Source organism: Cinclus cinclus, chromosome 13 (genome assembly GCF_963662255.1).
Source record: "Cinclus cinclus chromosome 13, bCinCin1.1, whole genome shotgun sequence".
NCBI lineage: Eukaryota > Metazoa > Chordata > Aves > Passeriformes > Cinclidae > Cinclus > Cinclus cinclus.
The window spans coordinates 3,868,426-3,891,165 of NC_085058.1; the positions used below are offsets into that span (position 1 = coordinate 3,868,426).

General features: G+C 49.8%; 1 protein-coding gene across 5 annotated transcripts in view; it reads left to right on the forward strand.

Moving 5' to 3' along the window:
• Positions 1-22,740, forward strand: part of CPEB1 (cytoplasmic polyadenylation element binding protein 1) — a 36,948-nt gene that overhangs the window by 6,645 nt on the left and 7,563 nt on the right. For 3 of the 5 annotated variants that reach the window (XM_062501229.1, XM_062501230.1, XM_062501228.1), the window contains one exon: positions 8,409-8,597. In XM_062501229.1, the coding sequence (XP_062357213.1) occupies positions 8,409-8,597 (189 nt within the window). Of the gene's footprint in view, positions 1-8,405; positions 8,598-22,740 lie in introns of those variants that run through there. The other 2 variants (XM_062501232.1, XM_062501231.1) reach the window with 2 other exon arrangements.

Below are 22,740 nucleotides of genomic sequence, written 5' to 3' on the forward strand. Positions count from 1 at the left end.
AATCAAATAGGTGTGGAAAAAAAGCTCTAAATGGTGTCTGGGCACCATGTGGGTCTGTTTGAATGCCTATACAGTGCAACTTTGTTCTGGGCTAGCAAAATGACTGCCACCAGATGACTTCCAGTGCAGCTTAATCTCCTGGGTATTTGAGGATTTAGCAGTGTTGACCGGGGGCTGATCTGGCCATGTGATCCTGTGCTGGCACTGCAGAAATATTAGAGGAAGTGAATGCTTGCTTCGAGGCTGGGATCCAGGGCCAGCATTGCTTGAAACCTGCCTAGTCAAGTGACACTGGGGGCCATGCTGGCTACTCCTGAGCAATGGTGTAGGGATTATTAGCCAGTTCATTTTAGTGGTGCATTTTTAGACTTTTGCTGCTGGTCTGAGCTGGTTGGCTATTTCTGTCTTCTGTCACAGTAGTGGCCAGTGCTGTATCTGATTTGGATGCGTTGGAAGCATAAAGGAGAAATAAACAAATACTTTTCTTTATCTCCTTGCAATGAGTTAATGAAAGAGTTATTTCTGGCTTCCTTGTTGACGTCTTAGCTATTACTCCATTTGGAATGGGAATATTTAATACAATCTTAGAACATGTTCAGGGTATTTCCTGATTGAGTTTCAGCTTGCCAAAGTTAACCTAGTTTATAAAGGAGATGTCTCTGCCTGCTAGAGCAGATAGATCCTGTGAAGGTGTGGGTTAATTTGGGGTTTGGGCTTAAGAGCTGGCACAGCAATTTTAACTTGCAGTACTGTATTTGACTTTGAAAACTCTTCTCTGAGGGATGGGGGTGTTTGCCTGGCACTGAAGTAGAACTTTTTACTGACCTGCTGTTTGCAGATCTCTGCTTGTTCTGTTGCTTACTCTTTTTTTTTTTTCCTTGGGGACATCTGGACCAGAGTGTGTTGCTGGTGATGCCTTGTCTGGAAACTCTTTTTTTGGTTTCCCAGTGGTGTTAAAGTGCTTGTTTCAGGGGATCAATAAGTCCTGTAGAAGACTTCACGGGGAGAGTACATTGTCACTTGGATGTTAAAAAAAAGAGCATCTTCCTCTAGCAATTATTTTTGCTGCTGGGTAACCAAAGCTGTGCTTTGGGGATACCCTAAGCAGTTTTTTTTTTCCTGCTCTGGCAGCTGAAGATCAGTCTTACCATGAGTCCTGGGGACCAGGGTGGGGGGCCTTGCTTGGCAATAGTTACCCAGACAGGAGGGTTTTAGCTTGTGTCAAATCCCTTGTATAGTGACACGAATGTTATGAGGAAAGAATTCCTCACTTCCCAAAGGATATTGGGCCCTGCTGAGGAGGGTTGCCTTGGGCTAATGGAAATGTGAAGGTACTGATAAGAGAGCAACCTGGGTCAGCAGTATCAGCTGTGAATTCATGGATGAGTCAGCATCTGCCAAACGTCGGCAGCTCAGAGTTACTGGTCTCCCTGCAGTCCCAGCTTTGTTTCCTTAATGTTGGAGCTGGAACCTCTGGGTAGGTAAGGAGGACCTGAATGCAGCAGCTTTGCAAGCTTTGTCCTATCTGAAAAGTGCAGGAGCTGCTCTTAATGTTTGATAGGTTGCTAATGAGAATTTTCTCCATTAAAAAGCTGGCAGTGTCAGCAAGGGTGTGAATCCTGGGGCATCTGTGATCTGTGGATGGGGGAATTACTTTGGTTCCTTGTCCCTGGCCTGGATTGTGCAGAAATTCACACGTGATGACTGTAAGGCTGAGCAGTTGATTGCTAAAATTCAGAGTATAGTGCAGGTACCTGGGCAGGTGGTTAAGCCCGGAACAGGTTGTTGGAGCTATTTGCCCTGCCCTTGAGTGAACTTCTGGATAGGTGACCAATGAAGCAGAGATGCTTAATCTCATGTGGTGTTTTGTCATTGCTCTAAGTCACTTCTGAGTTATTATTGAGTCTGTGGTGCTTTTACTTTGTGCAGGAACAACTGTAGTTAGACTAGATTATCATGAAACCCCTTGCTTGTGCAGGCTTAATGAATGAGATCCACCATGAATGTAGTAGCTATAACAGGTGAAAAGACTGTCTTTTTACAACTTACTCTTTTAATGGCAGGGCTTGGAAAGAGCACTAAATGCTTGGACTTTGTGGTCCTTCAAGCTTTTCAGTTGTCACCTTCAAGTCAAAATAAATTTATCCCAGCTTGGACTTTTGTTCAAGAAGCCCCTTTGAGCACTAAGAGGATTACACGTGGTAGAGAAGAGATGGTTCAAGTTCATGACCTTTCACTAATGCTATTGGGGAAGCATGTATGGAGACACTTTACTGGGCTGATAGTGAGGCCATGCTGGGATCAGTCCTGCTGCCTGAGCAGTGTGAGAGGACAGGCTGATTCAGCACTCCTGGATCCATGCAGTCAGAATGTTACCCTGTTCTGGGCAGAGCTGGGACTGCTGCTGCAGGTTCAGCTTGTCACACCTGAAGTTGGATCTCTTTAAAGATCAGTTTGCAGACGATGATAATCCATGGTGAACTTCATTGCGTCATCAAATCCAGCTGTGTTGGAGTGCCCAGACTGCCTGCCCCCCCCCCCCCCCGAGGTTTGTGAGTAGCTGCTCCAGGAGCCCTCCAAGCACTGGGCTCAGAGTGCTCTCACAAACTCTGGGGTGCATTGGGGAGAGCTGTCATTGTGGAACCTGTCTGGTGGCTTCTGGGACAGGGTCATGGTGCTTCACAACTACAGCCTGTCTAGCTGCCTCTGTCCTCTCTGGAGAAAACAGAACCTCCTCAGTGTGGGCCTTAATCTTTAGTGGCTTTTTGTGTGGTGCTGAAGATGGGAGGGACAGCGTGGCCTTGGGAGAGGCAGGAATCTGCAGCTCCTGACAGTGCTGCTGGAGCAGCTGCCTGTCCTTGAGCAGCTGCTGTGCAAGGAATGTGGTTTTTAAAGCTGTTGCTTATCTTTATCACTTCTCTGAATAAGAACATGAGTAAGGCCAGTTTCTTGACTGGTTGGTGGTTTGTTTGCCAGGCTTTAAAGCTGGGTGGAAGATGCTGCTACCTACACCAGCTTTTGAAACTATAGGCACAACTTCCAGTTTTGGCAGAACTGGGAGTAAAGCTCCTACGGGAGATTTTGCATGCCTCTTGCTGGTTTCAGCTGAAGGTAGTGCCTTGTTTAAAAGGAACTCGAAAGACCAAAGAAGTGTAGGTACCCCAAGTGCCCCAGCAACATTGATCTGTCATTAAGCTCTGCTCGTTTAACAAAGCAGCCATTATTTTGCTCTAACTTGACAGTCCATTGTGTGAAGGAATGGGAGATGCTTATATTACTTCCTTTGGATGTGAGGCTTCAGGTCCCAAGTTCAGTGTGTAAAGGCTGTTAGTTGTGGCCCATCAGACTTTAATGACTCTGTGGCAGCTTTATTTAGGGAAAACTGAAGGACAAATGCAAACCCAGGCTAGCTGATGACTAAATCGGCCTCTTGGTTTGCTCTTAATAACTGCAGTCAATCGCAGTTAACAACCTATCACTTGTTTAGCTGTCCAAAAAGTGTCTGATAGCAGTAATGTGAATTCTTCCTTCTGCTCTTCCTTTCTTGCAACCCCAAGGAAACATTGCAGGTAGCACTGGATGCAGCTGACCTGATGTGCATGGTCTTCAATCAGAGAACCAAATAGGATGCAGGGACCCCAAAGGTAGCTCTGCTTACCTGGAGGTACTGAGGCAGAGTGAGACTGTGTTAGCAGGAGCTCACCTGAAGTTGGGAGAACCAGTCATTCTGCCTGCCCCAAAGAAATGCTGGATGCCACATACACATCCAGAATAGGGAAATTCCATGCCTGTGCCCCAGGAAAAGCACACTTAATTCCCTTGTTCTTGTTGCCCTTTGAAGTGTCACATTGCTAGGTCTTTGCCTACACAAGCATGATGCTTCTCTCTACTGGGAAGTGGCTCTAGTAATTGGGTTCTGTATCAAATATGCAGATGGAAGCAGGTCAGTGTTCTGTGGAGCAGGGACTTGGCCAAAGGTGTTGTTCTGCTGTGGTTACAGATTGGTAGTATTCCCGAAGATCTGGCAGTTTTCTGATTTGTACTGAGCTGTGTTACTCAGGTTTTGGTGCTGTAATTCTGTGACAGTCTCTGTTACTCTTGGAAGAGGGAGAGATAGAGCAGCAAGACTGTTGCAGAGCCTCTTTCTTGGTTCCTGAAGTAGCTGTTTGCCAGCTGCTCAAGTGTTTGTGGTTATGGAATGAGGCAGACTCCTTCGTCTGGCTGCGGAACATCATGCAGCAGCAAGTGTCTCCACTTCAGGAACTTTTCAGATTACAGGGGAGATGCTTAGTTGTGTTTCAGAAAAACCACTTGTAACTAGTAGGTTTATGCTGAACAAGTGCTTTTCTGAGTCCCTGATGACCTCCACTGCACTTCGGGAATACCTTTGGCTCATCTGAAAGCTTTCAGTTGGATATGTTTGTCTTGTGTGCAGAAGGCACTTGAGAGGCTTAATTTTCAGGGATGTGATTCCCAGCCTTCACAATTGAAGGTGCAGAGAAGTGTGAAAGGCAAAGGAATGCTGGTGCTGGCTGCTGCCTTCCTGTTTGTCATCTGAAGGCTTCTTCCTCTGCTTCTGGCTTTTCCAGATTTGGTTTGTAACTTCAGCCTTGGTCAGAGCTCTAGTCCATGGGCTGAAACTGTTTTTGCCAGTGCCCGGAGCTTACAACTGAGCTGGGCTTATCATTCTGCTGCTGTCAGTGCTTGGGGCCCACATACAAGGAGAGGTTTCATCTGTACTCAGGCTCTGGTGGAAATCAGCACATGGGAACAAAGAGTTGTCCTGACTGTGGAGGTGGTAGGAATGAGATCTGTCTTGGTTCATGTTTGCTTAACCTTTCTGAGGTAACAGAGTAAGAAAAACCCTATTTGCTGGATTTATAGCAGGCCTTCCCAGATGTGGAAGGCTCAAATATCTGAACACCTTTGTGCTAGGTTGTAGCACCGTCTTTCCAGACTGATGGCACAGATGCTGCTGCTATGGATTGAGAACTGAATCATGCTCCCTGTTCTTCATGCTCCCCTTAACCTAGAGCCTGCTTGTGGATCACAGCTTCTGCTGCCAGGCCTTGTGGATCCCTTCAAAGCAAGCTTAGGCTGTAATTTCCTAAACATTTTCTTGTTTGAAGTACCTGGTTGGTGCAGCCATGCTACATAGCAGATCGGGGAGCAAAGCAGGCTTAAAATTAACTCCCTGTGGCTTGGTTTTTACCAGGTGAGTTCCTCAGCCCAGCTTCCTGTATGGAAACTCACCTGCCTAAAGTGGTGTGAGTGGGAAAGGTGGGCTGGGGTGGGGACAGGGGCTGGGGCAGTGGCAGCTGTCCTTCTCTGCAGGTGAGAGGTCAGCTGTGGAGATCTTCACCTTCAAGAGCCTTTGGAATGTCTTAAATCCAGGGCTCATGGTTAAGGTCTGGGAAATGAAGCTGTCCATGTGGGTAGTGGTGTGGAAAGCTGTCCAGCCTGTGCTGTGACTTAGCTGCAGGGATCTCCTGGACAGGCAGGAGGGAGTTGCCCCGAAGAGACACTTGCTCCAAGGCCAGCAAGGGAGTGTTTTGTTAAGTACTTTGTTCTCATCATGCTGTTGAAATCAAACCCAACAGGCTTGGGAGGCAGGAGCTCAGTCTCTCCCAGACTCTCGGGCATGTAGCCCAGCACAGTGGTGCTCCCTCTGCCAGGATGGTTGGCTTCCAGGGGCAACTCCAGGGGAAAATCCAGGTTGGAAGGGCTTGTGCTGGTGGTTGGTGCTTGGAAAAATCTGCAGCAAAGCATTTAGGTTGGGCTGTGTCAGGATGCAGAGTGAACTTTAGTATTTGGTCAACATTTAATTATGAATAATTTGAAGTTACGACTCTTTAGACTGAATTCTTGTCAGAAATTTAGTTCTTCCTGCTCTAGTATCTGTTTTTTTTTTCAGCCTACAACAATTGATTGCTTTGTAACAAATCTCCAGACACTTGACTTTTAAAAGTAACTACTCCAGAAATCTATTTAAGTTCTCTTTGTTTTTTGAGTTGATGTTTTGCCTGGATGACCTGTATCTATCTTTCAGCCTGGCTTGGGAGTATTAAAGGGGAAGCAGCTTGGGCTGGCTGTTGGCTTCTGATGGGAAAAGGTCTAATTAAAAACTTGTGTTTATCTGAGTGGATTCTCCTCTGTGCTTCCACAGTTAGAGCTGTAACTGGATTGCAGGGAGTTTGTTTTTAATGTAGATTGAAGTCAAAAGAGGGAATAGTGGATCTTTTACTTGACTCTGATTTGGTTCAGTTAAACAAAACAGTTTATTTCCTGAAAAGGGTGGATAGTGAGGGAAAAGATGGCTGGATGCTGCAGGGTGCTTCCTATCACAGATAAATTTGTTCCCTGTTTTATTTCTTTAGTTGTGGGTTTCATCCAGGCTGTTGGTATTCAAGTTGTGCTGTGTGCCAGTACTGTGTCCATGCTTTCCAGAAGATGAAGCTTGGTGGGAATTACTCTTGAGACCTAGCAAGATCCCTGGTCCCCAGAGGGGAGTCTCCTGCTACCAGGGATCTGTGCACAACACTTGTGCATTTTCATAAAGACAGCAATGTTACATATTCATATGGACAAGTTATGGTTGCTGTGGGAACTGAGTTGACTGAGTACTGTGTCTTGATCCTCTCCTCCCTATGTTAGAGATGTCCAAAACAAGCAATCAAAAAAATAAAAAACCCAAAAAACTGGGAAGCATTGATACAGTGAAATGATCTGCTGGAGATGCAGTGTGACACTGTCAAGAGAAATAGATGCTGTTACAGGTGCTTGGTAGTAATGTGACTGAAGTGGTACTACAGCTTGTAGTAGTGCTACTAGGAGTAGGAAACATTGGTGGATGCTAACCTGGTGGAATGATGTGGATGAGGCTGCAGCTGGGAGGGGGAAGGTGACATGTTGCCAGCAGGTTATGGTTTTAAATGCTCTGGTCATGCCTGCAGTGCCTCAGTTCCCTCACTGGGGTCTGGGAATGCTGGTGCTCCCAAATTGCCACGGGATGAAGGCAAGGGTCCTGCCTCTGGCTGCAGTGGGCTGTCATATATAGGTTACCCAGCTGCCGCCAGTCTTTGCCTGGGCTTTGCTCATGGGCATCTGGGTGGCATGGGATGTAGATGTGGGAAAGGAGGCCAGGAATGTTGTTGGGCTGTCTGGGATGGCTGGGGCTGCACGTGAGAGAGAATGTGACAGGCTGGAGTGACTGCAGTGCCTGCGGAAGAGCCGGGAGTGGTGTGTGGAGCAAGATGTACAGCTGATGGCACAGTGGGAGGCTGTGGGGGCAGGGGGAGGAGGAGGAGACAGCTGCTGCTTCTTGGGAGTTGGCTTATAAATGCCCTCTGACTCAGATTTTGGGTAGCACAGCTGAGCATCTTGTGGTTTCACCAGCCCCCAGATCCCTGTGTTAAACTGGAATTCTCAGACTATGAACCTGCTGTGTTTCCTTAGGCTGTTGGCAAGGGCTTAAACCAGAGAATCTGCATCTCCAGTCCTGGAGGCTTGTGAACACCCGGGAGGGGAGGGCTGGGAAAGGGGGGACCAGGCAGGTGAAAGGTAAACAGGCCATAAAAAATTCCTGATGTGAAATGGGTCCGCTCGGTCCCCTTCCTCCTGTACCAGCAGGATGTGCCTGCTCAGGCTGGACCAGGGATACTGTGCTGCTTTCTGGGTAGTGGGGGTTGAAGGTTATCCTTGTTACTCAGGGGTAAACAATGCCGAGTCAGTGAGGAACAGTGGCCAGGCTCAACCAAACAGATTATGCCAGCAGAATTGCGAAGCTTTGCATCGGCTCTGAATTGGAGCCAGCAGCTGGAAGCTGGCCAGGACTAAAGTGTTTTTGGGTTTTGTGGGTGGAGGGAGGCGGGGACAGGAGAGCTGGGGTAGCACTAAAACTAACTGTGCTCTGTTGCTGCTGCTCTCGTCGTTGCTGGGGGGATTGCTGCCTCCAGCCTGGTGTCTGCTGTGCCGACGAGCCCTGCTTTGTGCTGCCTGCCTCCCCTGATTTACTGGGAACTGCTGCTCTCTCTTCCTGCTACTGTCTTGTCTGTCAGGGGGAATCTTACCCTTTCTTCTTACCTTTATTTTGTAAGAGCTGATGCAGTTCTCTTGCATGGCTGAGTGACGTCACTGTCAGCACAGTAAGCATCAGCAGCCTGGTCACATGCTGACCCAGTCAGTAATGCAGACGGGATAGGAAGGTGGAGGGGCTGAGGGGGGTGGGGGGCTGGATTCTGGACATATGGTAGCCCTCCCTTTTGGGGTGCAACTGCTGGTTGCAGGAGCTGTGGCTTCAGAGCGACACGAGACCTGGCTTGGGGCTTAATGCTTTGGAAAACTCCTGCTTTAAAAAGAAAAAAGCAGCCCTGAACTCTCAAGCTTCTGTTTGTTCTCCATCCGAGCAGACATCCAGGACTCTGAAGAAGCAGTGGCAAGCAGGATGCTCTTCCCTACGTCCACGCAAGAGTCTTCCCGTGGCCTCCCAGACACCAACGATCTGTGCCTTGGCCTGCAGTCTCTCAACCTGACAGGGTGGGACAGACCCTGGAGCACCCAGGCCACTGACACTGCAGCACAAACCAGCACGCAGTCCGGTGAGTCTGCTGACACATGCAGCAACAGTTGTTGGATTCTGTGTGTTTTTGGCTGGTTTCAAGCTAATGTGGAGTGATGTGCTTGTGTAACAGGGCGCTGGCGGCGGCTGATGGGGGCTTCTCGAGCTGAGGTGCTTGTGTAATGTGACAGCTGAGTTGGGGAGGCTGTGGCTGCTTGTGCCACAGCCCCCTCTGCTCTGCTGTCAGCTCACTGCGGATGAGAAGTGCCTGGGGTTGTTTTGCTCAGAGCTGTAATGCTGCTGGAGGAATAACCTCACCAGGAGAGGAGAAATCCTCTGGCTGTGTTTGGAGGGAGTGGGTGGGGGGGTGTGGTGTTAGGAGGCTGAACATGCTGGGTAGGAGTGAGGCTGAACTTCACTCCAGCAGCCTGAGGAAATCCCTGGTGGCAGGGAGCTCTGCAGGTGGGGGGGCAGTGTGCTTGCGGAGGGACCCCCTGTGCCAAATTGCCGAAGTCCTGGCAGCCTCACTCGTCCAGCTCTGCTGTGGGGTGTGGTACAACCAGCACCCAACAACTTTAGCCAGGAGCTCCCTGGCTGGGTGGGAGACTTGGGGGGATCCTTCTCCACTCCCAGGCTCAGCTAGAAATAACAGGCTGTGCCTGGCTGCAGGAGGTGCAGTGGAATGGCTTCTTGTTTTAATTCTTCTGGTCCAGTGCAAATGTATGTGATGGGCAGGGTGTGGGCTTGCAGCCACGTGCTGCTGGCTGGTGTGCCCTTCCCCCTTGATCCTCTCCAGTCTGCTTTTGCAGCTGGGATCAGCTGGAGGCTTCCAGGAATGCTGGGTGTCCTCCCTTGAGTGATGTGAGGTTCAGTTAACTGTTTGAGACACCAGCCTTCCCTGTAAAATCCCGGGAGAAAGGAGCGCTGCATGCACAAACTCAATGCATCCTCTCAGCCTGGTGTTGGAGCAGAGGGGTGAAACAGGGAAGAGTTCACTTGCTAGCCTTTGTGTGTAAAAACCAGTTTCATAAACTGTGTGTTTGTTCAAGTATCAGTCTGTGGAAAGATCTAGTGCTTTGGCAGAGTTTGTACAAGTACAGCCTGGTTGCTACAGAAACTCTTCCCTTTATAGCAGCATGCTCCTGCTTTGTTAAAAGGGGAGTGCATCCGTGCGCCGACTTGGGTGACACAGAGGCCCCAGGCATGGAGTTGGTGCTGACAGGAGTATAGATTGCTTCTTAGGTGGGGGAGCTGGGCAGTAGGGTTTACCTCCGTAGGTGTTTGGTGGGGCAAGGGGTGCTGTCCTGAGCATAGGAGGAGCTTCTGGGACACATCCCTGAGTTGCTTCATGAGTTGTAAAGCAGCAGAAAAAAGTAATAGTGGGGTAGCAGAGCTTGAACAGTTTGATCTGCACAGCTCATTTGACTTTCTGCATTTAAGTTCCACAAGACTTGGCATGTGGAGCCTGGCATGGGCACTTGAGGTCTGCCTGCAGCCCAGCTGTGGTAGCTTTATTAAGCCTTGCTCTGCTCCAGTGATCAAACCTTCACATGGTCCTGTGGGCTTCCCCGGATGAACCAGGGAATACCACGCTCCTGCCTGTACTTTCATTGCCAGCTGAGACTTCAAAGAAGGAAGGAGAACCAAGTTGTTAGTGTGCAGTGGGCCAGCCAGGTGCCTCAGAGCTCTGCTCCGAGCCCCTTCTGGCTGTTGGCAGACTGGACGCCTGCTGTTCCCTGTGTGACAGGGTCTTTAATGGATGAAGAGCACACTTGGAGCAGGTGACATCCCCTGGAGCAACCCTTCTGCTCGTAGTCCTGGCACTGGGCTCAGCACACAGTGCACTGCAGAATGAGGCTGTCACATGTGAAGGCAGCCACTTGGTGCGGATGTCCCAGCTCCACCTGCTTCTCTGTAGCCATCTCCAGAGCTCTCTTGGCCAGCTTCCTGCCAGCCTGCCCTGGCAGAGGCATGGATGTCTCTGCAGTGCTCCAGCAGGCAGATGAGCAGTGCTGGCATGAGCCCTGGGCAGGCTCTATGCCTTGGAGGTTGGGTGGTGGGGCTGGCATGACCGTGCTGGTGGTGGGAGTTTACTGCTAAGGGGATGGTAGGGATGCTGGTTTCAGGAGGGAGGTTGAGTTGGAGAGGGTTTGAAGGTGCTCTGGTGACCTCCCTGCTCACAGAGAGTGTCTAGGGTTTCAGGTGCCCCCACTGACTGCAGTGCTTTGTGCTGGAGCTCCTGCCTGCCGCAGAGGCCTGGATAGAGCTGTAGAGGAAAGGATATTGCCTCAGACATGGCCCTGGGCTCTGATCTGTGCCCACTGGGTGGTTGTGGCAAGTGTGGTAACAGCTGGTGGAAGATGGCACCCAGTGCTGTCTGAAGAGGGCTGTTTCTTCACTTCTGACTCCTGGTATTCCCATTAGTACACAGAGAGGGGATGTGGGACCTGTACTGTTTGCACAGAGGAACCTCTGGCTTTCAGTGGCTGTGCAGGGGATCCATGCCCTGTGGCTGGGGGTGTTGTGATCCTGAGATACTGTTCTTCTCATTCCCACACATCCCTTGCAGGCGAGCAGTGGCTGGGCCAGGAGTGCTTGCTTCACGGTCTGGGCTGCTGCTGTTCTCCTGCTCTGAGAGCTGTGGGGATGGTATGTGCTGGCTGGGGAGATGAAAGGCTGATCCTGTGCACAGCTTTGTATGGCTTCAGCCACTCACACCTCGCATTTCTGTGGGGCCTTGCTCCTTCCTTAGGGCCCTGGTGGAGTGGCAGGGGAGCTCCTTGGGAGCAGAGAGCTTGTAGTTCAGCAGTGTTTTCTGAAAGGTTGTGGAACACTCTGGGTGGCAGAGAAGTGTCCTGTGTCTGAAAGCTGTGCGGGCCTAAGGAGCTGGCAGATGCTGGTGCTTCCAGGTGGTCTGTCCGTGCTGTGATGGAAAGAGGGAGGACATGGAGAGGATGCTGCTGTGTCTGAGTGCTGCTGAGGCCTGGGAGACTGCAGCTGGCCTAGCTTTGTAGGGCTGGGGTCTCCATCGGGGCGCCTTGCAGGCAGGTGAGGCTGCGGCAGTGCTGGGCTGTGGCTGGACGGGGGGAGGGCTGGCACTGCCAGGCAAAGCTGTTGTGCCACTGGCAGGCAAGCGTTTGGGTAGTTTCAGCAGTGACTCAGCTGTGTGGACCCGCAGAGAGGTGGCTGGAAGGGTGGAAATGCAACAAAATAGCTAACAATCAGTCTAAAAATATTGCTGATGTGGTTCCCTGCAGTGCTGTGCTTGAGTACTGGTGATCTGGGACCTCCTCTCTGCCAGCAGGGAGCTTCCTCAGCTTGGGAAGGACCTTTGGCTGCAAAGCCTTCGGGTGTCACCTTGTGTTCCTGGGGTGTTGTCCCCACACTGCCTTGGTGCAGCAGGAGCAAATGCCTGCTGGTGGAAAGTTAGAGAGCAGTGGGGCTGGTTTTTGTGCCCCAATCCTGCTTACATCCCCTGTTCCCAAAGGGCCACTGAACCCCTTGCTCTTAGACAGGGTTATTTGTGAGTTTTCCTTCTGCACCTGGCCTGTAATGCATGTAGGGCATGTGTAGAGCTCTGAGGAGCATGCCAGAGGCACTGCTGGTGCCTGGAGAGGCTCTCTGGAGGCAGTGGCTGCTGCAGGCTTGAACTGCTGGCACTTCCTGGCTGTAGGATTGAACTGCTGTCTCACAGCAGGCAGAGTGTCTCAGACCCTCTGCTGCCACTAGATCTGTCAGGCTGGAAGTACTTCAGCAAGTCCCAGCAATGTGCTCTGTGACCTGGGGAGGAACTTGTGCAGGAAACTGGCCTTTAACACTTCCAGTCTTGCCATTCTGTATTTCTTGAGGCAGCCTTTCTGTCTTTAGCCTCTCAGTAGGCAGAGATATCAGTTGAGAGGTGAGGAAGGGGTTAAAAGGCAGTGAGGTATGAGTGCCCTTGATGGTATCCTTTACCTTCACTGCCCTGTTTCTCAAGGGCTCCAAGCGAATGGGGTCTCGATCCAGTTTTTGCATGGAGAACAGCAATGCACAGCAGGTCTGTGTGCAGATTTTGGGTCTCCCTGCCTGGCTTTCAGTCTGTATGCCTGCTGCTTGGTCTGGCTGGCCTGTCCTGCCCTACATTGGGAGCTGTCCCTATGTGGGACAGCAGACTTGCCTGCCGGGAAATCATCCTGAAACCAGTCTATTAACACTAAGTCTGCAATGCTAACCTGGGAGTGTTTTTAGCAGGATCAGGTCTTCTGGAGAGGATGTTGGGCTCTCTAGGTGAGCCCAGCAGGTTTGTCTTCCTGATGGCATCTGATGGAGCACCTTGCTGTATCTGCCTCTCTGCTTGTTGTGTGATCCTAAAGCTGCTAGTGCAACAACAGATTTGAGGTTTTCCTTGGATCTTTTTCTTTTTTCAAGACTGCAGCTCCAGCCTCATCTGTGCCCTCTGCGGGGTGGCTGCTGCTGTCTCATTCTCCAGCCTGCAAGGTTGCAGCTCTTCTTGCTCTGGTTCTGGGGAAATGGGCCATGATAGGAAAGTGCTGCTAAATCCTCCCAATCCTTGGTTCTTCTGGTTCCCAGAGCACAGCAACTCATTTTTGCAATAAGCTTGCTTATCTGTAGTTACTTAAAATCTGCCAGGCTGGAGCTGTGGGCAGTCCTGTTGTGCATTGCCTGGCAGATAGTGATGCCTCAGAGCAATAATCTCTCTGAAGTCTTCAAGGTAAAAACCTGTCTGAAAGATGAAAGGAAGGACCTGTTGCATGGGAAGAATGGTTGTAGTCATGGATTCCTTTCTTCTTGATAACAGCAGGAGGGATTCAAAAGCTGCTCCCCAAGGTCAGGCTGTTTTGAGAGTGTCCTCAAATGCTGTGTGGTGGAGGCCACCTGAGCCCCCAGGGGAGAGTTGCTGCTCAGCCTGGGGTAGCTGTCTATAACTACAGCATGGCTGTCACTGGCTTTCCTTGAGCTGCTTGTTTGAGTGCTTGGATGCAGAGCTTGGGGCAGAGGATTTGGGTCCTCACTTCTCCATCTGTTTAATTTGCTGCTTGGCTAACCCATGCTAATCTCCAGAGCTCTCCTTTGTGCATGTCCAGGTCTCCCCCTGCCTTTTCTCCTGCTGTCTTTTGGACAAGTGGCTTCAGAAGACCTAGGTGTGTCCTCAGCTCCTGTGTATTCCTGTTTGGCTGTGTGTAAATCCTTCTTATGCTAGAGGAAGATTTCAGAGACTCATCCTGATGGAGAGCTCAGTGCCTGGACAACACTAGGTTGGCATCATAATATCAAAGAATGATTTATTTTTTTCCTGCTCTGTAATGAAAGGGGTGTGGGGGGAGACCACTCCACCTGAGTAAGATTTACTTCCATCTAAGCCCAAGTATGCCTAGAAGACTCAGTGAAAAGTTCCTTTGTGCAGCTGGGATGAAGAGGGAGGGGCAACTCCTGCTGACCTTGGACCTGTGCCTGGTTCAGGAAAATAGGTATCCAGAATTTTGGTGGTGGTCCTGAATTACATGTTCTTGGTGTCCTTTGCTCTTTAGAAAGGAGGATGAGCTTTTCCAGCAGCGTGGTTGTTTTGGGAGCAGCTTGCTAATGTTTAGAGTGTAGTAATGGAAGCACAGATGTGGTGGTGGTGTTGGTTCCTCTGCAGTTTGTGGATAACAGCATAAGGGCACAAAGCTGGGAGCTGGTTTGACTCTCTGGATTTCCTGTTGGGTGCTGGTATTCCAGGAGTACCTGAGACAGCCTTACTAAAAAGTTGTCCCATGCCATCCTAGTACTTGTAGCACTTTTCCAAGGACTTACTTGATGTGGCCTTACTTAATGGGCCCTTGTTCCTTGAATCTGTGTGTAGGCTGATTCCTCAGTGTTTAGCTCTAGCCACCTGTGCTGGGGAGTGGGAAGCACTTAATAGCTGCATGCTGCTCATGTGGCACGGTGTTGGATCCTTAACAGAATAAAATATGTATCAAATAAGTAAAAGAAGTATCACACCTGAGCTTGCAATCGGTTTCCAATGGAAGTTATTCTCAATCCAACTATTAAAGCTTCCATTTGAGCAGCTTCTCCTAAAACAGATTTATTTTTATCTGTGCTGATGCTGTAAAACAGAAGATGCAAATAGAGGAGTAACGGAAACAGGAACCCAACCAGCATCTCTCCTTGTATCCAGCCAGAACTGAAGTGGGTCAGGGCAGCTCCAGTCCTATGCTGGAGGCAGCTTGTGGGAGCAGGCGTGTGCCATCTAAAACCCTTGGCTTCTGTCAGAGAGGGGTGTTTGATTGTGGTCTTTGGAGCAGCACTGTGGCATTGTCCAGTGGTGATTTGGAGAACATTCTCTGGGCTTACTCTGGAATTGGGCCTTCAAAGGCATGTTCCCTTCCAAGGAGGGTGTTGGAGCTGCTGTTTGGTGGGTCTGAACTGCCCCAGGCAATTCATGGCTTAGTCTATCCTGTGATTGATATTGGAGGTGTAGCTGCAGGGAGAGTGGTTTAGTGTGTGCAAGCCCTGGCCTGGAGTAGGATTCATACCCAAAATTGCACCAGTCAAATGACAGATTAGGTTTTCCTCCAGCCTTTGCACTGCTAAGCATCTAAGCAGTAGATGTGGTAGTTCCTTGCTGGGCAGAGCTCACCCAAAAGGCTGTGCTGCAGCTCCATCAGGAGCATGGGAGCTCTCTAGAAGAGGCCTTGAATGTGTTTTTGACTCAGTGCCTTTACTGCAGACTCCACAGCACACACTGATGTGAGTGCTTCCACATGGAGCTGGGTAGGGAACAACTTTTGGACCTGTTCTCCCAGTGTGCCTGTAGTGGAGACTTGTGGGTGCTCTGCAGTGCTCTTGGCAGGCTGGGGTTTTTAGGGTAGCTCCAGTTGGAAGGGACCTCTTGAGTTTATCCAGTCCAGCTCTTGCTCAGAGCAGGATTAAGAAAGCTGCTGGAGGCGGGGAGAAATAATGTAGCCCAGGGGGCCTCCAGGAACTAATTCTGCCTAAAAACACTGTTTTAAGTGGGTACCTCCCCTTAGCTGTGTCAGAAATTATCCCCTTCGAAATTATGCTGGTCCTTGAACTGTCACTGCGCAGAGGCTGAGTGTAGGGCTGGGGGCACTGGGAAAGGCATCTCCAGCCATGATTGCACCTTCTATCCACATCTTCAAGCTCACTTCCCCTATGCCTGGTCCCTTAGGCACTGGCAAAACAGCTGAATCACAGGTGCTGTCTGTGTTGCTGCCAGTGGCTCTTGGGCACAGCAGCTGGTGCCATGCATTTGAGATGGCTCCCTCCTTGCTCCTCTGCCTGGTTTTCTCTCCAAAAATGTGGGGGGGAAAGTGAGGCAAACTCCCAAGCTGTGATGCTGAGGGGTGCAGACCTCTGGAAGGTAACTGGCAACCTGCAGGCATCACTGGTGGGGTTTGGGAGTGCCAGTTTAGCAGTGGCTGGCTTTGTCAGCTGAAGGCTTCGGTGAGGCTTGTGTGCCATTTCCCAAAGAAAATTGAGTTTGGGACTAAACTGTTTCTTTTCAGTTGTTTTTTCATTCACTGCAGCTTGCAGATGGGTCTGGCCAACACCCTGCTCACTTTCAGACAATCCCCCTTCTAAGGGTGGTATCCTGGCCCTGACATCCCTAAACTGTGATGCATCTGAGGATGAGTCACTCACCCTTATCACCTCAGGTAACAAACAGAGCACAGTTTGCACCCTAGATGTTGCAGCAGATAATTGAGAGGAGTTTGGTACTTAAATATAGAAGTGTTTGTTCTTGAGGCTTGTGAAGCTGAAGCTTGTTGTGCAGAATTTGACCTGAATATGTTGGCTTTTAAATCTCTCTGGGACTGATACATGTTAAAACCTGCTCTATTTCAGTGTTCTGATCTTTTTAGAGACAGCTGTGGTTGTGGCAGCCTGCTTAGTGAATTCAGTTACCTGGGCACTTGTAATTCTGAATTGCATTTTAGTTGTCTGTTCTGATTTTTATGTTTACCTTGGGCAGCTGTTTTGCCTTCCTAGAAACACACAGGAGTAAATTCCTTGCCTTAGGAGGCTGTGATCCTTGTCAGCCGGGTCCTGCTCTCAGTGGCAGCCGAGGACCAGTGCTCTCAGATGTTAATGCAATAATCTTCTGCTTGTTCCCAGTTATGCTGCTGTTTCCATTTTTCAGGGCAAGTGACTTACCATGTTGGTACCAGAACCAAGAATAGACTTCAGGTGTCCTGACTCTAATTCTGTGGTTCACCTGTGGGATCATGCTGCCTTTTTTTATTCCCCTGCCCCCTTCTTAGCAAACCAGAAATAGCTGCCTGAATATATTCAGTTTTTCTTTGCCCCAAATGAAGACTCTATGAGGGCAGAGGTTCCTCTTTTGTAGTTCAGGAAAAAAATGGGCTGTGCTGTGGATCCTACTTAGATAGTGGTTTCTGCTGGTTTGACTACATCTGCACTTCTGGCAACTGCTTTTCTCCAGAGCTGGTAGTTGGCTCAAGATTATTGGGACTTCTGTGGTATTACAGCTTGGAGAGACTGTGTACCTCAGACTTTGTCTCCTCTAATAACAGCACTGACTGGTTTTTTTTGTTTATTTTTTTTTTAAGTGGAGTAATGAGAATAGAATGAAATTTGGGGGGTTTGAGCTGGGCACATCCTCTGGATTTCAGTGTGCTGCTCAGGTGAGCTTCAGGGCTCTAAGGACACAGTTCCTTCCACATCTGGGCCTTATCCCATGGCTGCTCCACTTAAGAGGAAGAAAACTTTGTGCCACTGCTCTTGCTTGCAGGTTTTCCTTGGGTTTTTTGTTCTACTGTAAGTGTTTGGTAAACAGGGAGAATCCAGTGTCTGGCTTCCCTGTGCCAAGCAAAGCATATCCCTGTCCTGTGTGATCCAGCCCCATATCTGCAGCTGCTGCTGGCCATTTTTCAGTCAATGTTCCTGTGCTGTGGCTGTGCAGGCTCCTTGCAGGTGGTTCTAGCTCCCACAGCTGCAGGTGAGAAAGTGCTAAAATTTAGGATTCGACTAGAATGTTGGTCACTCCTTCCCTGCCATGAGATTTGAGCTATTTGGTGCTTGTGTATGAGGAGGATAAGCTCACCCTGGCAGCTTGTCTGGCTGTGTCATTGCTGGACTACAGCTGTAGGAGGTGGCTTGAGGTGCCCATTTGATTTTCAGACATGTGAGTGTTTCTCTTGCCATGGAGTTTCTCAGTGTCTGTAGGAGGTGCTGCTTTTTGGCTGACTAAAACATTCAGCTTGCTCCCACCCCACCAGGGCAGAGCTTGGCTGGGTGGTGAGAACTGCAGACAAGCTGTTTTTCTGGAATTGCAGCAGGCTATTGTTTAGGACATCAGCGCTTTTTTTCTTTTTTTAAACTTTACAAGCTTATTTGATGCATGACAAAAGAAAGTGCACTGTATTCAGTCTCCAGGGTCTCAGTCACACTGCTTCTCTCCTCTGCTTGCCCTTCCCTAAATATATATATATGGTGCTGCAGCCTCTGGGCATGGCAGGTGTCACTGAAACCTGAGTTTTCTGCCTTTCTTCTCGTAAAGTGTTCCTGTTGATCTCTGTAGGGAGATGAAGGCAGAAAGGTGGACTTTCAGTCTGTGTTGTAGTTGGTGGATGCAGGGGGTGGGTCTCAACAGCTTGCCATCCTTCTTGTGCTGAGTAATCTCCAAGGAGATTAACTTCTGGAGATGGCAGTGTCCCTCTGTTTAACCTTGCTGGGAGTGCCAGCCTGCAGAGGTGACCCTCTGAAGGCCCTTGCTCAGACAAGTCCTGGACTCTTCAAAGTAGGCTTTTTCCAGCCCTGTGGTGAGTTGCAAAAGGCTGGAACACATTTTCAGAGCATAACTTCTGGAAGTATACATGCTCCCCTGGTGCTGGGGCTATGGCCAGCGTGGTGCCAAGCTGCCTGTGCAGAGTCCATGGGTGCCTGACATGGCAGGCAGCTCAAGGACTGGGCCTGGCACGCTGCTCCTGCAGCAGGAATCCCTTGGCCCACTCTCCCTGTGTCTCCCGACTGAGGGTGTGGCCATGTGGCAAATGCTCTTCTCAGTCAGGGAGAGCTCATGCTGTTTGTTCTGAGTGTGGAGAAAGAACTTGAGTGGAAGGACCTGGGCATCTGCTGGATGACAGGAATTTTTGCTCTGGGCAAGACTCAGTTGCTGGATAATTTGACTAAACTGATGTGCCAGGGAGTGAAGAGTATCAGCACTGGTCTTATATGCCGTTGGCTAGGTGGTCTCCTGCTGAACTGAAGCATTTTGTTCAAAGGGCAGTGTGGAAGTGGCTGAGCTTCTGGTCAGCTCTGTCCATCAGGTGTAAATTCAGTGGATGCTCCATGTGAGATGTCTGAATGTGGCACTTGCTGCTTTGGACTACCTGGCAAGGTGGTGGTGACTGGTCAAAGGTTGAACTGTATCTTGGAGGTCTGTTCCAACCTAAATGATCCTTTTGCTCTCTTAAGGTGTTATCCAAGGTAATAAACTGTCATTTGTCATCAGCATAGTGCTTATTTTCTCAGAGCCCTTCTTTGCCTGAGCTGCCAGCACCAGCAATCCTTGGGGCTCATCTTTACATTCATCTCTTACAGAATAGGCATGGGCAAAGCCACTAGGGAGGTCTGCAAATCAAATGGCTGTGAATTACAGGGTGCAGGGAAGATCTATGTGCTCCAAGGTCCTTGACAGGTGCTAAAAATCTTAAATTGTGTGTCTTAATGGGTGGATGGAATAGTGAAAGCTATTCTTGGTGCTTGGATTGGGCATCTTGCTGTTGGGACACTTTAACAAAGTGTGCTCTGAATTGCAGCTTGTGCTGGTGGAGCTATCTGCTTGAGATAGGGCAAGTTCACATTCAGTGTGGTAGTTCAGTGGTTGGTAATGGGATTTAAAGATTAATTTGGGGTCTGCAAGTAGAGTTGGCTTCAAGAGTTGAAACCACCACTGCGGGCTCAGTGTAGCTGCTTGTTTCTGGCTCAGTGTATGGCTTGTCTAGCTCAGGTATGATGGGTCTGAGTCTTGAGTGTGCTCCCCTGGGCCTCCTTTGGGGCCTGGGGTGATGCAGGAATAATGGTGTGTCTGAACAGTGGTTACTAGGGAAAGCTTAGCTGAGGAGGAGGTGTACTTTGAAAAGTGCTCCTTCTCCAGGGCCTGACCTGTGTGGCCAGGCCCTGGCAATGCCATGTGGTGTCAGGGCTGTTCCACAGAGCTCAGACCTGCCAGTGCTGGGCTGGCACGCCCAGAGATGGAGTGGAGTGTGCTGGCTCTGTGTCAGGTGTTAGAGCTGCAGCGGTGAGTCAAAAGTCAGTGCCCAGATTCTATTAAAAGCTCTTTTTCTGCTGTCCCCTGCAGAGGAGCATTGCTTTGTGCCTCCCTTGCTGCATTGAGCAGAGGCAGGAAAAGTTGCAGAAGCTCTTAGTGTGTGAGTGGCAACTGTGGTCATGTTGACCCCTGAGTTAAAATTTCCCCTCTAGGTGTGAAAAGTACTTCTTTGCACTCATGTTCTTTTCTTACCCTGAGTATTTCCATGATATTTGCTTTTTCACTTTGGGACTTTCAGGGATGTTCTTGATTCCAGGAATTGCTGATGCATCTTGCATGTGTGTTGGGAATGATTTTTCCCTTATGTGAGCTGTCTGCTTGGAAGGGGAGACAAAGCCAACTCCTGAGGAAGAAGTATGGCCCCAATGCCTTGAAGGTTTTTTGGTTTGGTTTTTTTTTTTTTTTTTTTTTTTTTTTTTTTTTTTTTTTTTTTTTTTTGTTATTTTTTGTTTGTTTGTTTTTTGTTTGTTGTTTTTTTGTTTTTGTTTTGTTTTTTTTTTTTTGGTGGGCAGCCTGTATTGGGCTCTTGTGCTCCATTCCTGAGGAGGGGTTAGGTAGGTTAGAGCTGGATGCCTTTGGGATGGTGCTGAGGAATAGGACCTGGGTGTCTCATGCAGGTGTTTCTTAGGCTACCTAGACCGCACAGCCTGGTCACTGAGCAAGGATAAAAGAGGAAATGCTGAGTTGAGGTCATGGGTTTTCCCTCCCAATGTCCCTGTAAGCAGCTGTACCAGGTGGAGGCAGGGTACCAGGTGAAGCAGAGTCAAGCCCCCTGGAGTGATGTGGGGTCTCCCACAAGCTCAGTTTGTCCTGTAGGGTGTGTAATCAAGTGCTGCCAGTGCAGAGCTGTCCAAGCTGCTGGACTGGATGGAATCCATCCATGTTAACAGCAGGATGTCAGCACTTCCAGCACATGAGGTTAGGATCAGGACAGTTGAAGCTAGCAGGATTTTGTGTGGTGGTAGATGCCCAAACAGTAGAACCTTTTAAAGGCCAGTAATCCTGCCACTTCCGTGTGCTTCTACTGGCCTTACTGGTTTTGTAGCTGCTGTTGAGAGCGGAGAAATCATGGGAGAAATGTGTATGTGGTGGCAGAGATGAGGGTACCATAAACTGGGTAGAGCAGCTGGATCCTGTAATACCACTGGGAGCTCCCAATGAGCCCCAAACCCTTGCTGTTGCTTCCTAAATAGAGTTCTGGTTGCACATCTCTGCTGACAAGATGCGGGGCAGGCATTCTGGTAGCAGTCTGCCTGGCATTAGCTGCTGCAGGTCTCTGGAATGCTGTGCAGCTAAGGTCAGCACAGGGCTGCTGGCATTCCAAACCCACGGTCCTCACTGGCTGGGGGGAAGGAGGAGGGTGTCAGCGTGGGAGCGTTTGTTGGCAGCAAGGCTTGGGGCTGTAGGATCAGCTGCTTTGCTTTGCCTCTTGTGCTGTTTAGTGACTAATCAGATTTTGGAGCCTGTTGGACAGATTCAGCTGTCTCCCCAGAACAATACGCTGGCTGTATTTTTAAACACATCACGTGGCTTCAGAGAAGTCGGCAGAGCAGCGAGTGCAGCTTGCTGGGGCTGGGAGATGCTGTGTCCTGCTTGGAGCTGTGACTAGGAGGGAGCATCTCCTCTCTGGCTGTTTCACATTCCCTTGGTCCCAGGGCTCCTGCTGTCTGGCTCTGCCCAGGTAAGGACTGCTGGGCTGGCCAGTATTTTCCTGTGGCTGCAGGGCTGGGTGAGAATACAGGTGCTGCCTGTCCAGGAGAGCACAGAGCAGGAGGGACCTTTCTTAGTGTGGTCAGAGGTGAGTTCTTAGTCCCTTGATGTAGCCAAAACAGGAACTCTGGCAGGGATGAGGCTCTGCAAATGTGGGAAGATGTTGTGACTACTGCTGAGGGCTCTGCCTTGAGTTGAGGGAGATGCTTCAAGTAAAGGACCCACCTGTATGTGTGTGAAGACACTGTTGGGATGGTGAGGTTTGTCCCCAAGTGTGGAGCTGGAGATGCCAGCTTCATGGCAGGTGTGCTGCTGGATAATGCAGCTTGGGATAGGTTTATCCCAGCATCTCTCCTCAGTCGTGCTCAGCAGCTCTCCCTGGTGCTGACACCACACTGTACTGGTGTCTGACCATAGTGCAGTCGAGCACAATGGTGTTGTCACTCTCCTGATTTGGCTGGTGGTTTGGATTATTAATCCTCATCTGTATAGGATCTGCTGATAACCTGGGTTAAAACCTTGTGGTTCAGCTTGCTGAGATCAGCTGGGGCTTGGAGGATCTTGAGTGGATCCCAAATTTGCTTTGCTAAAAACTGAAAGCTTCAGGGTAAGCTGCCTTGTTTTGCAGCCTGTGAATAATTAAAACCATTTCTGAATGTTTTGCTTTTTTCGCTTGGCTTGGGTACACATTTGGCTTGCTGAGACTTGCTGTTTCTGAGTAGGCTGGCTGATGCTGTGCCCCTGTGGGCTCCCTGCCCTACATTCCCTCTCCTTGTGGGTGGTGGCTGCCCCCACATGACTGACCAGGATGTGACTTTATGGCCTTTGGATGGCCTGGTCTTCTGCTCAGAAGCAGTTCTTTGTAGGGAGGCATTTTCCTGGATTCTCCTGAGTGGGAGGAAAACCTGCAATGTAGGGGAAGCAGTCTGACATATCCTTGTCTGCAGGCTCTGGGGCAGAGGACTGACCAGATAGACTTGCTGTGAGCACACGCCAGGGATAATGAAGCCTCTGTCAGCAGCTGAGGCTGGCACCTTCCTGCTGCCCACAGCCAGCTCCTGGCAGGGATGATGTGAGCGGTGTCCCACCTCAAGAGTCTGAAAATTTGTGCTGGTGGGCCAGGTGTGCCTGCCAGTGGTGTGTGCCCCCATGCCTGGGGAGCTGCCCCCCCCGA